At 38.3% G+C, this 16106-nt stretch overlaps 1 protein-coding gene across 2 annotated transcripts in view; it reads right to left on the bottom strand.

Moving 5' to 3' along the window:
* Positions 1-16106, bottom strand: part of SUCLA2 (succinate-CoA ligase ADP-forming subunit beta) — a 90168-nt gene that overhangs the window by 62559 nt on the left and 11503 nt on the right. For both annotated transcript variants that reach the window (XM_036249910.1, XM_036249911.1), the window contains exons 3-4: positions 5706-5805; positions 5356-5518 (exon numbers count right to left, since the gene is read on the bottom strand). In XM_036249910.1, coding sequence (XP_036105803.1) covers positions 5356-5518; positions 5706-5805 — 263 coding nt within the window. The remainder of the gene's footprint in view (positions 1-5355; positions 5519-5705; positions 5806-16106) is intronic.

Here is a 16106-nt window from a genome sequence, read left to right as displayed (position 1 = left end):
CAGAGTTGGGTCAAACTTCACAGGTTAAGGACAAGTCTTCCACATGGCTGCTCTTACTTCACACACAAGCCTGAAGTTTGGGGGTTCCTCACTTTTGATCAACTGACTAAAAGTTTGGGGGTTCCTAGCACCCATTACAAAAGACATAAGTTTTTTAAATTAAATAATTCATTTTGTCTTCTGAGACTAAAGAAGAAAACAGTAGCAAAGTTAAGAAATATTTAATTACAGTCTAATTTTCAGTTCCTCTAAACTTCAAATGAAAAGGTATTCTTCATTCTCTAGCAAGGCAGCTCATAATTAAGAGCTTTAACAAAGATCTAAAAAGAGAAGAAAAATCTAAGATTTAAGAAGAAAGAACCTGTTCAACTGTCATGCTATTCAAGTAATATATAAAGTAATCTATAGATGACTCCAAAATATAATTTGATTCAACAGAAGAGGCAGAAACCAGCAAAATTGTAAAGCATTAGAACATTTCTGGTTTTATTTTCCTTTTCTTTTTATATCTACTGATAGAAGGTATGAAGAACCACAAAGAAGGCAACACTTCTGGGGGGAAAAGGATAATATACATTCTCACTAAAGTAATGATTAGGTCTCTAAGAGTTGGCCGTAAGTTAAAGAAAAGGCTAAAAAATACATATGAAATAATAATATATAAAAGGAAGTGAATAAGTAACCCTTTTTTGTACTAATTCTCTGACAAATTAGAAAGAAACCCTACAATCTATAGCCTGCTGGTCAGAAGAAAGCTTACATGGATTAAATAGATATCATTTAAAACAATAACTATAGTTTTGCATTTTGTTATGACTGCTGAATGAAAAGCTGTTTCTGTTTAAACAATTTGGTTTTTAAATTTTAGTAATAAACTTTCAGAACAATTTAAGTTCTAGCAAAGAGTTATAATTTCAAATAAATTAATAATGCTATTTTCACCTTCTTAACCTACATTCTCCTTCTCTTGTTGGACTTGCAAATATGTCTGCCTTAAAAAAATTTTGAATTTAAAATAGTGCAAAGAGGATACTTAATAAAGATCTCTCTTTTACAAATAAAAATATGAGAAGGACTTCTGGTCAAGATAGTGGCATAGGTAATTGCAATACTAGGCTCCTCCCACAACCACAACAAAATTACAACTAGACTACAAAACAACTATCATTCAAAACTGCCTGAAATTGAGCTGAATGGAAGTCCTACAACTAGAAATTAAAGAAACAGCCACATCCAGACTGGTAGGAGGGGTGGAGGGCAAACTGCCTGGTCCCACACCCATATGTGGTAGATAAAAATCAGGAGGGATACCTCGGCTGGGAAGGTCCTCCCTGAGGAGTGAGGGGTCCTGGTCCCACACTAGTCACCCAGCTTAGGGTTCCAGTGCTAGGAAGAGAAGTCCCTATAACTTCCCACTGAAAAAACCACTGGGAACTGAGGCATAGGGAGGCTCCGGCTGCAGGGGCCCCAGGCAGATCCTCTTAAAGGGCCCACACACGGACTTACACGGGCTTACTCGGAACTTACTCGGACTTGCTCGGAACTTACTCGGACTTGCTCCCTCTAAGTTCAGAGAGGAGGCAGCCTGAGGGGCGCCAGAGACATACAGGGAAGAACTGAGCTATTTGGCCTCAGGACGAGAGCTGGAGAGGTGGCTTTCTCCTGAACAGACTTGCTGGAGGAGGCTGATGTTGCTTTGGTGAGCCCTTCCCTGGGGGGAAGGGGGGCAGATAACCGTCATATCTGGGACTCCAGCAACCTGGCTCACACTGTTTGCCCCACCCCAGTGATTCCCTTAGGTCCTGCCCCACCCAACTTTCTGGGCCACCCAAGCTAATTCCTAAGGCTTTACTATAGGATTGACCTGTATTAGATCCTGCTTCAGAAGTTCCTAAAATCTCTCCAACAAGCAGCATCTGCTCTCAGCGAGCCCCATACCTCTCGTTAAGTGGCCCCAGGCTTGGCTCTAGAAGCAGCCAGCCTTAGTTCACAACTTGGCTTTTCCTGGGCACCTCCAAGCCCAGCACAAGCAGCATCCATCTGCAGATCACTTTGTAGTTTATGCTGAATGGCCCCAGATAGAACACAGGCAGTGGCTGACCTTGCCCCAGAGCCAGCACAGACAGTGAACAGCTTCAGACCACATCGAAACACCACCATCCAACCACCTCCACAAGTGACACGCTCAATGAGCGGACTCAGAGGGTACCAGAGCCCTGATGAAGTAAGTCTTGCTCTGTGTGTTTGGCCCCTACACAAATGATCCTTCAAGTTAGTCAGAGGCCATGGTCAGTGGGCACAGCCAGTCCTTGCAGCTGATCAGTTTGAGTAAATCCTTTCCACTGACGTGCCAACAGCAATCAAGACTCAATTACAACAAAAGGGTGTACAGTCCACACGAGGGCCCAGATGAGGTGATCAGGGACACTTACAGGACACCTGCAACAACAGGCCACCCTATGAAGCCTACGAGACATAGCAACTCTACCTAGCATACAGAAAAAAATCACAGGGAAGCAGCCAAAATGAGGAGACAACAAAAAACATGTCCCAAATGAAAGAAAAGAACAACACTCCAGGAAAAGAATTAAACAAAATGGAGATAAGCAATCAATCAGATGCAGAGTTCAAAACACCGGTTATAAGGTTGCTCAAGGAACTTGATGAGACATTCAAGGAACTTAGTGAGCCCTTCAAGGAACTTAAGGAGACCTCCAAGGAACTTAGTGAGAACATCAACAGTCAGAAATGAAGGAGGCACTAACTGAAATAAAGAATAATTTACAGGGACTCAATAGTAGAGTAGGTAAAGCCAAGAAACAAACCATCGATTTGAAATATAAGGAAGCAAAAAACACCCAATCAGAACAGCAAAAAGAAAAAAGAATCCAAAAAAATGAGGCTAGTATAAGGAGGCTCTGTGACAATTTCAAGTGTGCCAACATTTGCATCATAGGGGTGCCAGAAGGATAAGAGAGAGAACAAAAAAATGAAAACCTACTTGAAAAAATGACATAAAAATTCCCTAACTTGGTGAAGGAAACAGACATACAAGTCTAGGAAGCACAGAGAGTCCCAAACAAGATGAACCCAAAGAGGTCCACACCAAGACACATCATCATCAAAATGCAAAAGGTTAAAGACAAAGAAAATCTTAAAAGCAGCAAGAGAAAAGCAGTTTGTAACCTACAAAGGAGCTCCCATAAGACTGTCAGCTGATTTCTCAAAAGAAACTTTGCAGGTCAGAAAGGAATGGCAAGAGAGATATTCAAAGTGTTGAAAAGCAATGAGCTACAACCAAGATTACTCCATCCTGCAAAGCTATCATTTAGAATTGATGGACATATCAAGAGTTTCCCAGACAAGAAAAAGCTAAAGGAATTCATCATCACCAAACCAGTATTATATGAAATGTTGAAGGGTCTTCTTGAAGGAGAAGAACAATAAAATGGCAATTAATACATATCTATCAATAATCGAATCTACAAACAAAATGAGCAAACAGAACAGAAACAGACTCACAGATACAGAAAACTTTTTGTTGCTTGCCACATGGGCAGGGTTTGGGGGGATGGGTGAAAAAGATGAAGGAATTAAGAAGTACAAATTGGTTGTTGGGCTGATGAATCTCAAAGGGAAAGGGGTAGGGAGGGCAGGATGAAATAAACCAAAGAACTTCTATGCATATATGCATAACCAATGGACACCAACAATAGTGTGGGAAAGGCAAGAGGGGGGCAGGATTGGGGTAAAAGGGGTCAATGGGGGAAAAAAGAGGAACATCTGTAATACATTCAATAATAAAGATGAGTTAAAAAAATAAAAAGAAAAATATGAAAAATAAAATAGGTGATTCTTTTAACACATTTTATATCTATTCCAGGCTAAGTAAAAAACTGACATAGTACCACCCATTTATAGCAGATTACAATATTTTACTAGAAAAATAAATTAAAATAGCAAATGTGACCTGTTAAATTAGATCTGTCTCAGCCCAAAAGTACCCAACAGGCACTGGGCAAATGTTAAAAAATCTGGTTTTTAAAAAGTGCCAAAATAGAGACTAGGTACTTAAACTGATATTTTTTAGCACATCAACTTTATGGTAGGTATCTGCCCAGGCTTCCTGACAGAATACATGCTAAAGAAGTATCTGATTCATCACCTAAAAACAGATAAACAACAAAAGCAATTTTTAATAATCAGTTAACTCCTATGCTCTTTTCTTTTTATAAATAGCTGACAGATTTTTTTGTTGTTTAATAGAGATCTGTCCACAGGGATTCAAAAAATATTCACTATATCCCAAAAGGTAACACTAGCCAACTCCACACTGATCTACTGTGATAGCATCAAGGAACATTGTCTTTGGTCAAATAGTTTTACTATCAAATTTTTATTCTGAATTATTATAACTATGTATTATTTTTACAAATAAAATAAAAACATTTTTCCTTAATTAGATTCAAATAGTTCTCTGATTATTCAAGTTCTTAAAATGAACTCAAATTTCACCGTTTTCCCAAATGCTAATATATCTCTAATAAAATATATCTAGAGTATTATATAATATCTTTAATAATGATATTCAGTTTGCTAGAGTTACTCGATAAGAGCTACTCTGAATGTACACTATAGGATTCATATCTCAAATTGTTATGAATCATATCATATGTTACTGAATGTTAACAACTTACCAAGTACCAAATCATCTAGTGAAACTAACTCCAAACTATAAAAAATACTAAAAGACTGAAAAAGAAAAAGATGAAGCCCAGGGATACACATTCTCTTACTGGGTTCAGAGACTTTCTCTTTAGTTAGAATATTTTACTCTGCTAGAAATTATTTTCTCAGTCTATGAAATCCAGAGATGATTTAAGTTGCTCTTAGCAAATTAACAATTTAAAAATCCTCTGGATTTTGCCCGGCTGGTGTAGCTCACTGGTTGAGCGTCAACCCATGCACCAAGAAGTCACCAGTTTGATTCCCGGTCAAGCACATGTCCAGGTTGTGGGCCAAATCGCCCCTGCAGGGCATGCAGAAGGGGACCAATCGATGTTCTCTCTCATAGATGTTTCTATCTCTCTCTCCCTCTCCCTTTCTCTCTCTCTAAAATCAATAAAGAAAAAATAAATTTTTTAAAATCCTCTGGATTTTATTTCAGCAAAGTTTTGCCTTTAGTTTTATTTTTAACCACAATATTATATACTAAATTTTATAGCATTAACTATGCTATTTTTTAAAAATGACACACAAAATATTGTACTTATGATATATATAAATAGAATAATCCACTTTTGAATTGGAATATATTAAAATCATCATAAATATATCACGATTATAATTACTCACTTGAAATGACCTTTCCATCGTTATTGCAAAGTAGTATTCTCTCCTGGGATATCTTCGCTCGCAAACCAACACTTGATTGCAAATTCTGCCCTTTTCTCCTGTTTGTTTGGTAAACAACTTTTTCCCAATCATTTGTGAGGAAACAGCTTTTGCTTCTTCTGGACTGAAATAATAAACATTACTCAAATTCATTTTTCCTCCAAATGAGAAAAACAAAAGCACACAATAGCCTAAATCTTTTCTCATCTAATATTTAAATCTCAGTATGTTCATCAATTCAATAAAGAGGGGAATCTTTAACAATGATTTTTTTTCTTTAATAATGATTTTTCTTCAAAAACATGACTTACGAGAAAACTATCTTCACTCCTCCTTTGAGGCCACTTTCAAATGTTCCTTTTCCTCTACCACCAGCTAAAACCTGTGCCTTTATCACAACATCTTTTGAACCTAGGAGAAAAACACTTCTATTAGATAAGAAACATGGGGAAGCATGCAAGACACAATATTTTGTTATTTAAGCACACATATTAAGTGGTGTTATTAAATGTAGTAAAGTCTCATTTATCCACAATGTCAAAAAATAAGGCATTTCATGTATGCAGATTTTCATGATCGAAACACTTAAAATATTCACCATCTGAAAATCCACAACATAAAGAAATTAGCCACTCATATGAAACCATTTTTAAGGCATACTGAAAGTAATTTTACCTTTCCTTGAAACTTTAAATATCTAGTACTTTGGAAGGTATTAAAAGTACAAAATTGAGACTCAAATGTCTTCCTAACATTTCCCTCCTTTTTAAAGGCATATGTAAATATGCTATCCTGTGAAAATTTGAATTATAAATACCACTTTGAGCAGAAATATACCATGACTTCAGGGGAAAGTGCCAGTGTTGATGCCAATTTACATAGTCCCACTAACAGAAAGCCCCATTAACATACATTCTTGAGCTGTACCGTTCTGAAAACTAGCAGGAGTTAACGTGTGTTTATCAAAAGATTCCAGAATGTTATGCTTATAAATCTTTAAAATATTTTAAAATAAATACTCTGAATTTTTCTTCTTTAACAAAAAGACTAATCTCTCCTCCTCCCCTTTCTAACTTGCTGGAGAAAAATCAGCAAACTAGCTGTTTGGCCTAGGTACTACTCATCATTCACTATCCAGGGTAATAACCTCTTAGAGAGGAACATTCTCTGTCCCTATTAGAATTTCAGAGCCTAGTCATTTTGCTTCTCATAGCATTTTACCTATATTAGCAGTGCAACACCAATATTACATTACAAAGACATAAAAATTGACCTTTGAGCCCAGCCGGTGTGGCTCAGTGGACTGAGCATCATCCCATGCACCAAGAGGTCACAGGTTCAATTCCAGGTCAGGGCACATGCCCAGGTTCAGGCTTGATCCCCTGTATGGAGCATGCCGGAGGCAGCTGAGCAATGTTTCTCTCTCATTGATGTTTCTATCTCTCTCCTCCTCTCCCTTCCCCATTATCTAAAAAAGTTAATAAAAATATATATTTTTAAAAAATTAACCTTTGAGGTCAGGATTAAGGGCATGTCTTATTCATTGTATCCCTAGCACAAAGCAGTCCCTGGGATATAACAACCACTCCATAAACATGTATTTGAACAGGCTGAAGATGGGAACTCTACTATTAGGAAGTCATCCCATAATGCACATACCAAGCAAAATGAGGGGACTCCCACCTAACCAAGGAGGTAGCACATGCAGTTTGTGATAAAACAAATAAGAAATGACCTAAAGTTTACACTTAAAACAATTATTACAAAGGCATGTTCAGAAAACTAATGATGTAAATCAAGTCTACATTGAAAATATAGACCTTAAGTCAGAAGATGGTCCTGAGTCAGAAAGGCAGTATTTGTGTTTTGTTTTGTTTTTAAATTTTTTTTGTTTTAGAGAGAAAGGAAGGGAGAGAGAGAGAGAGAAACATCAATGTGAGAAAGATACATCAATCGGCTGCCTTGTGCATGCCCCCTACTGGGGATGGAGCCCACAACCAGGGCATGTGCCCTGACCAGAATTGAAACAGGACCCCTCAGTCCATGGGATGACGCTCAATCCACCGAGCTATACCAGCTGGGCAGAAAGGTAGTGTTTCTCTAAAAAAAAAAAATCTCTTTCTCATACCCCACATTCAATCAGGAAATCATCCTGGTTCTATCTTCAAATTGTATCCAGAATCTTGAGCACTCCTCCTCATCTCCAGTTTGAACCCTGTTCCCAGCCATCATTATATCTCACCTATATTACCCTTCTCCCTGATGGAATATTCTCAAAGCAGCAGCCAAAGTGAACACCTCACTCCTCTACTTAAAACCTTTCACTGAATGCCCATTTCACTCACAGTAAGGGCCACAGTCCTTGCACTGACCTACTAAAGACCCTGTGTAATCTCCCAGCATCTTTCCCCTTTGTATCTCCAAGTCCTCCTCTGCTCACTCCACACCAGCCATACTAGTCTCCACTGTTCCTGGGAATACTCCTGCCTTCAGAACATGGCTATAGTGCTCCCTTCTGCCTGGAACACTCTTTACCCAGGTGTCCATTTGGAAAAGGTCTTCATTCCCCTCAAGTTTTTCTTCAAATCTCACATTGTCCAAGAGGCTTACCTTGATCATCCCACCTAATACAACTGTGACAAATCCCCTTTATCCTGCTCTAGTATTTTTTTTTTTATTATATTTATTGATTGATTTTTTTTTTTTTCTTTACAGAGAGAGGGAAGGGAGAGATAAAAGCATCGATGTGAGAAACATCGATCTGCTGCCTCCTGCATGCCCCCTACTGGGGATCAAGCTTGCAACCCGGCATGTGCCCTGACTGAGAATCGAACTGGGACCTCTCAGTCCATGGGACTATGCTCAATCCACTGAGCCATACCAGCTAGGCAGTGCTCTAGTATTTTTTTCCACAGAATAAATACTTTCAAACATAATATATAATTTCTCATTTACTGTTTACTGTTTTGATCTCCCTTTAGAAATAGGCTCCAGAAGGGCAGAATTTTTGTTGTATGTGTTGATGTTTACAAGCTCTTGGGAGGATTCCTAGCACATAATGTTGAAAAAAAGAATATTTAGACATGGAAAGAACTCTCATTGATTTTCCACTGCTCTTGAAAAAACTAAGACCTAGAAATATTGGGCCCTGCAATTAGAGCTAATTAGAAGTACCTTTACACAAGACAGACCTTTGACAATTTGCCAAAGTACCCACCATTCCCAAGTGTAACAACTAATATTAAATGAAGATTAGAGAAAACTTAGAAACTTCCTTAAAACTAACAAAATTTTTCTTACTCAGAAGACAAGTAGTGTAAAGGACTATGGCAAATTACAGAGTTCATGCCCAAACTAATGCAGCAGCCGCTAGTCATTTTCCCTATTTCTGGTTACCTGCCAAGATACTGTTTTCCAATACTTCAGAAATATTCATTTATATCAAAGTGGATAACTATAATCTAAGCAATGTAAGTGTAATGTAAAAATGGTCAATAGTTAATCAGGTGCTTTGCTGGGCTAAATTCAAACGTTCCTATTCATTAAACTGGTAAGTTAACACAAGACCTATTAAATAAGGGTAATGAAGCTCTACTTTTTCAAAAACATTTTACAAGACAGAGGCTCTTCCTCCAAAGTATCAGTAAGGGCAGAGATGATGCTTAAAAGGTTGCTTCTAAATAAGCCCTTCAAAACAAAAGACAAAAATAAAATTAAAACACAGGCTCATAAACTATCAACATGGAGAAGAAGATTAAAATATAAATCTGAGGACAACTGATTGAAACAAAGATTTTGTTTAATTTCGTTGTTTCATTCAACAGCTACATCTACATATAGAATACTGTGCTGGAGCTGTGGATAAAATAGTGTGCAAAAGAGAACTATCCTGTCGTTTTAGATTAGCCTTACTACATTTGTGCTTTTATTCTAGTCAAATAAGATCTAGGGATTACAAAATTATCTTTAAAATATAGAAACTATTCCTCCTAGCTTTAGTCACTCACAGATGTTTTAAGCATTCCTTGTATACAGTCATCTAATAAAACACTAAAAAGAAGAAAAAAAGGACTTCCAGTCAATATGGTAGAGAAGGTGAACACTGTACTTGCCTCCTTCTATGATCCCATCAAAATCACAACTACCCTGTAGAACAATCATCACTGAGAACCACCTAAATCCTAGCTGAACAGAAGTCCTATAACTAAGGATATGCAGGCCCTGGCCAGGTAGCTCAGTTGGTCAGAGCATCGTCCCCATACACCAAAGCTGCGGGTTCAATCTCCAGTCAGGGCACATACAAGAAGCAATCAATGAATGCATAAGTAAGTGGAACAGCAAAATCGATGTTTCCCTCTCTCTCTCTAAATTAATAAAATGAATAAATAAATAAATAAGCAAACAAACAAGCAAATAAATAAATAAGGATATGCAAAAGAAGCCACATAGTGACTAGTAAAAGGGGCAAAGAGGCAGATCAGGAAGCCCCACATCCAGGTGTGGCAGTTAAAAACTGGGAGGGATATCTTGGCTGCACAGCCCCCACACCCTCGCTGAGGAGCAACGGGTCCCAGCCCCACACAAGGCTACACAGAGGGCTGCTGAAGTCCTAGGCACAAGGACTGTTTGCTGACGGACTCACTTCACTCCAAGCTCCAGTGATGGAGTTGCAGCTCAAAAAGCACCAGGGATATTCAAATAAGAACTGAATTGTCTAGCTTTGAGGTAAGAGCTTTTTCCCAGACAGAAGTTCTGACAGACGCCACTGTGTTAAGCACTTCCCTTACCCAGCCTGCAGGCACAGACAGACACCAAATCTGAGTCTACACTGGCTAACACCACCTGGTGATTCCCAGAGACTCCATCCAACCCAACTTGCAGGCCCAACCAAGTGACTTCCAGCAACTTTTCGATACAAATGGCCTGTCCCCACTTTGTTGCAAACTGTACTAAAACCTCTCATGGGTTCCCAACTCCAAACAAGCAGAAATTGGCCTTGGCAATGCCCCATATCTCTTGCTAAATGGCCCAAAGGCTGGCAGTAATGGCAGCTGGCTTTCAGTTGTCAGCTTAGCCTCTCTCAGGCACCTCCAAGTACAAGCAGCAATCATCTACAGATCACTTTGTAGCTCATAGTAGGTGGCCCTGAGCCAAGCACAGGCAGTAGCTGACCTTAGACTGCATCAGAGCCCCACCCAAGAGGCCTCAGAACAAACTCAAATGTTCAAAGCACCACTCTATTGGCTCCACAAATAACACTCCCAAAGGGTGGACTCAGCAGACAACAGAGCCCCAAACAACAGCTTATCCATTATATTTATGGCCAGTCCTCACAGCCAGCAGCCTGAGGGTCAATCCAACCCACCAACATGCCAACCACAATCAAGGCTCAACAACAAGAGGACCCACACAAGGGGCACCCAGGAGCACCCAGCCCAGGTGACCAGGGATATGGCACCACTGGGCCACACAGGACACCTACTCCATAAGGCCAACCTGCCAAGACCGGGAGATATAGCAGATCTACCTAAGACACAGAAACAAACACAGGGAAGAAGTCAAAATGAGGAGACAAATGAAAGAACAGAACAAAACTCCAGAAAAAGAACTAAACAAAATCAAGGCAAGTAATCTACCAGATGCAGAGTTTAAAATAATGGTCATAAGGATGCTCAATGAACTTAGGAGAAGAGTAGATGAACTAAATAAGAACTTCAACAAGGAGATAGGAAACAAAAATGAAGATACAAAACACAAAAAAGAACCAGTCAGAAATTAAGAATACCATAACTGAAATGAAGAATACATTAGAGGGAATCAAGAGTAGATTACATGAAGCAGAGGATCATATCAATGATTCGGAAGACATGTAGCGGAAAACATCCAATAAGAACAGAAAGAAACAGAAGAATCCAAGAAACTGAGGATACGTATTTTAAGGTGCCTCTGGGACAACATCAAGTGTAACAACATTTGCAACACTTGTACCAGGAGGAGGAAAGGATAAAAATATTGAAAACTTATTTAAATAAATAATGACAGAAAACTTTCCTAACCTGGCAATGTCAATAGATATACAAGCCCAGGAAGCAATGAAAGTTCTAAACAAGGTAAATCCAAAGAGACCCACACCAAGACACATCATAATTAAAAGGTTGCCCAGCTGGGTAGCTCAATTGGTTAGAGTATTGTCCCAATACATCAAGGTTGAGGGGGGAGGGGTTGAATCCCCAGTCTAGACACATACAAGAACCAACCAATAAATGCATAAATAAGTGGAACAACAGATGTCTCTCTCTCTCTCTTTCTCTCTCTGTCTTTGTCCCCTTTCCTCTCTCTCTAAAATTAACCAATAAAATATATTAAGTAAAATAAAATGCCAAAGGTTAAAGACAAAGAGTGAAATCTTTAAAAAAGCAAGAGAAAAGCAGTTATTTACAAGGGTGCTGCCATAAGACCGTCAACTGATTTCTCATCAGAAACTTTGCAGGCCAGGAGGATTGGCATGAAATATTCAAAGTGATGAAAAGTAAGGACCTACAACCAAGATTACTCTACCAAGCAAAGCTATCATTAGAATGGAAGGACAGACAAAAAGAGGCTAAAGGGGTTCATCACCACCAAAGGAGTAGTATAAGAAATGTTAAAGGAACTTCTTTAAGAAGGAGAAGAAAAAAGATCAAAACTATGAATGTTAAAATGAAAATTACTCCATGTCAATCAACTACTTTAAATGTAAATGGTTACATGCTCTAATCAGGGTGGCTGAACAAGAAATCAAGACCCAAAGATATGCTGCCTACAAGAGACCCACTTCAGATAAACACAGACACACACACACACACACACACACACACACACACTGAAAGTAAAAAGATGGAACAAGACATTTCATGTAAATGAAAATGATAAAAAAGCTGGAATAGCAATACTTAGATCAGAAAAAATAGACCTTAAAACAGGCTATGACAAGAGACAAGGAAGAACCTAGCAATTCCACTTCTAAGTATTTATCCAAAGAAACTAAAAACACTAATTCAAAAATATATATACATCCCTAAGTTCACTGCAGCATTATTTACAATAGGCAAGGAATGGCCCTGGCCGGTTTTGCTCAGTGGTTAGAGCGTGAGCCTGCAGACCAATGACTCTCGAGTTCCATTCCAGTCAAGGGCATGTAGTACCTCGGTTGCAATTTGTCCCAGCCCTGGTGGGGTTATGTGGGAGGCAACCAGTTGATGTGTCTCTTTCACATTGATGTTTCTTTTTCTTTCTCTCTCCCACTCCCTCCCTCTCACTCTATCTGAGGATAAACAGAAAAATATTCTTGGGTAAGGATTAAAAAACAAACAACAGGCAAGGTATGGAAGCAACCTAAATGTTCATCAATGGATGAACGGATAAAGAAGATTTGGTTCATATATACAATGGAATACTACTCTGCCCTAAAACAAAAACTAATGAAATCTTGCCATTTTCAATGTGGATGAACCTAGAGGGTTCATATTAAGTTAAATAAGTCAGACAGAGGAAGATAAATGCCATATGATTTCAGTTATATATGGAATCTAAAAAACAAACAAACAAAAGAAACAAATAGAGAACATATATTGCTGCCATATGGGAAGGGGATTATGGGAAGGGGATTGTGGGATGGGTAAAAAGGAGAAGGAATTAAGATGTGCAAATTGCCAATTATAAAAACAAGTTATTAGAACGTAAAGCACAGCATAGCAAATAGTCAGTAATACTGTAATAACTGTATATGGTGTCAGATGAGTGCTAGACTTATCAGGAGAATCACTTTGTAAATTATATAAATGTCCAATCACTATACTGTACAACTGAAACTAATATACTACTGTGTGTCAACTGTAATTGAAAAATTAAAAATTATTTCAGAAAGAAGAAAAAAGATAGCAAAGTCCTGTTGTATGCCATTAGAAATCTTCCCCCAGCTCTGGCCAGTGTGGCTAAGTTGATTGGAGCATCACCCCATACACTGAAAGGTGGTGGGTTCAATTCTCAGAGCACATACCCAGGTTGCAGGTTTGATACCCAGTTGAGGGAGGCAACCAACTGATGTTTCCTTCTCACATCAATGTCTCTCTCTCTTCCTCTCTCTAAAATCAATTTATAAAAAATTTTGAATTCTCCCTCTAGGCTGACATTCATCAATCAGCACCATTTGCATGCTTATTCCATCTTAATTAAATTAGAACATAAATGATATTTCTATAATCAATAAGAAAATTATAAAAACTCTGCATATCTCCCAGAACTAGTAACTAAAAGATATGGCAATCTGTTCTTAGAACTGACCCGAAATTATAAGTACCTCATTTTTCTGAGCTTAATAATCACACACTTTGATAATCCATTCCAGAAACTCCTGTGTGAGTTTCTCAGGCTCACCAACCTTCATTTTATGAACTCACATAGTCTTTAATCTAATTAAAATTAAATTTCTTTCCAGCCTTTCTTCTATCCCTAATTTCAATTATTCACAACAGGTAAAACTTGCCTCCAGGACAATGCTTCTCAACTGTTTACACATCATGACATACATAGAAAACAAAGAATTTGTAGGGAATACTGGGAAAAGAGGCCAAGGCTATTTCAGAAGTCACCAGATGCAGGACTCAGTGGCCCCAGTCCCAATGCTAACTCCTGCCACTCACAGGACTGAGAGGATGCAATTGTTTGTGATACCTTTTAAAAGTGCACTTACCTTAGTATATCAGCACATTAAGAGTTTTTAAGAAATGTGAATTAAGATTTTATAAATTTTGTAGAAATTCAAGAAGCAAAACTCATCCGGAGTAGCCAAAATCAGCATTGGGACCTACTAGCTAGATGGACAGAACTAGGTGTGTTTCTAAAGCACCTCATACCACACCATGTGCAATTAAAGCCTATAATCAGTATCTGATATTAATGACTTGCTACAAAAGAGAATATTGTTATCTTCTTCAGAGTAGTTACTAAGTATATCTTTTAAAAAGTAGCATTTCTGCCTGGCTGGTGTGGCTCAGTGGTTGAGCATCAACCCATGCATCAAGAGGTCGCCAGTTCGATTCCCAGTCAGGGCACATGCCCAGGTTGTGGGCCAAATCCCCAGTGGGGGGCATGAAGGAGGAGGGCTTATCAATGTTCTCTCTTGAAGATGTTTCTATCTCTCTCTCTCTCTCCCTCTCCCTCCCTTTCTCTCTAAAAGCAACAAAGGGGGGGGGGGGGCTTTTTTTAAAGTAGCATTTCTGCCCTGGCCAGGTGGTTCAGCTGGTTGGAGCATTATCCTGTGCGCCTAAAGGTTGTGAGTTTGATTGCCAATCAGGGTGTGTATGGAAGGCAACTGACTGATATTTCTCTCTTACATTGATGTTTTTCTTTCTCCCTTCCTTCCTTTCTCTCTCAAATCAATAAAAACATATGCTTGGGTAAGGATTAAAAATAATAGCTTCTGTGCCAACAATACATCAGATAAGGAGTTAATTTCCAAAATATATAGAGTACTTATACAACTCAACAAAAAGAAGACAAAGAACCCAATTAAAAATGAGTAGAGGAACTAAAAAGACACCTCTCCGAACAGGACATACAAATGGCCAACAGACATATGAAGACATGGCTCAACGTCACTAATCAGACGGGAGATGCAAATTAAAACAACACCTACCAGAGTGGCCGCCATCAACAAATCATCAAACAAGTGCTGGCGAGGGTGTGGAGAAAAGGGGACTCTAGTAAACTTCTGATGGTAATAAAACCACTATGGAAAACAATATGGTGTTTCCTCAAAAAATTAAAAATGAACTGCCATTTGACCCAGTGATCCCACTTCTAGGAATATATCCTAAGAAGCCTGAAACACCAATCAGAAAGAACATATGCACCCCTATGTTCATTGCAGCACTATTTAAAATCTCTAAGATCTGGAAACAGCCCAAGTGTCCATCAATAGATGAGTGGATAAAAAAGCTTTGGTACATATACCCAATGGAAAACTATGCAGCTGTTAGAAAAGAAAGATCTCTTATTCTTTGAGACAACATGGAGGGACCTGGAGAGTATTATGCAAAGCTAAATAAGCCAATCAGAGAAAGACAAATATCACATGATCTCACTTATTTATGGAATATAATGAACAAAATAAGTTGAACAAATTAGACCCAGAGACACAGAAGTAGGGTTCAGACTAACAAACCTCAGAGGAGAGGGGTTAGGGGAGAGAAGAGATAAACCAAAAAACTTATATGCTTATATGTATAAACCAATGGACATAAACACAATGCTGTGGGGGGGGGGGGCGGAATAGGGAGGAGGTGGTCAAGGGGCGGTGGAAGGAGAAACATCTGTAACAAAAATAAATTAATTAATAAAAAAGTCAGTAAACATTTTTTAAATAAAGTAAAAATAAAAAATAAAAAGGAAAGTGGCAAATCAAATAAACAAAATATAACTTCTGTTTCTCTAGATTTAAAAATCCTTATTAGTCATTAATCCCACTATAATCATCATTTGTAGTATTCTTTACTAAGAACACACTTTCTAGATGAACAAGATGCTTTCTGTTCCAAGGGGGTCTCAAAATCAGAGTCCTGGAGAATATGCCTGAAATAATCATAGTTCTATTATATCTTAAACATAATTATTATTTCTTCCGTAGCTGATAATCACTAAAGATTTTTACAAAGAGTAAAGAAATCAGAGAT

The sequence above is a fragment of the Molossus molossus genome, unplaced genomic scaffold (assembly GCF_014108415.1).
Source record: "Molossus molossus isolate mMolMol1 unplaced genomic scaffold, mMolMol1.p scaffold_m16_p_9, whole genome shotgun sequence".
NCBI classification, from domain to species: domain Eukaryota; kingdom Metazoa; phylum Chordata; class Mammalia; order Chiroptera; family Molossidae; genus Molossus; species Molossus molossus.
The sequence above is the reverse complement of the archived record's forward strand: the minus strand, read 5'-3'. Positions and strand labels throughout refer to the sequence as shown.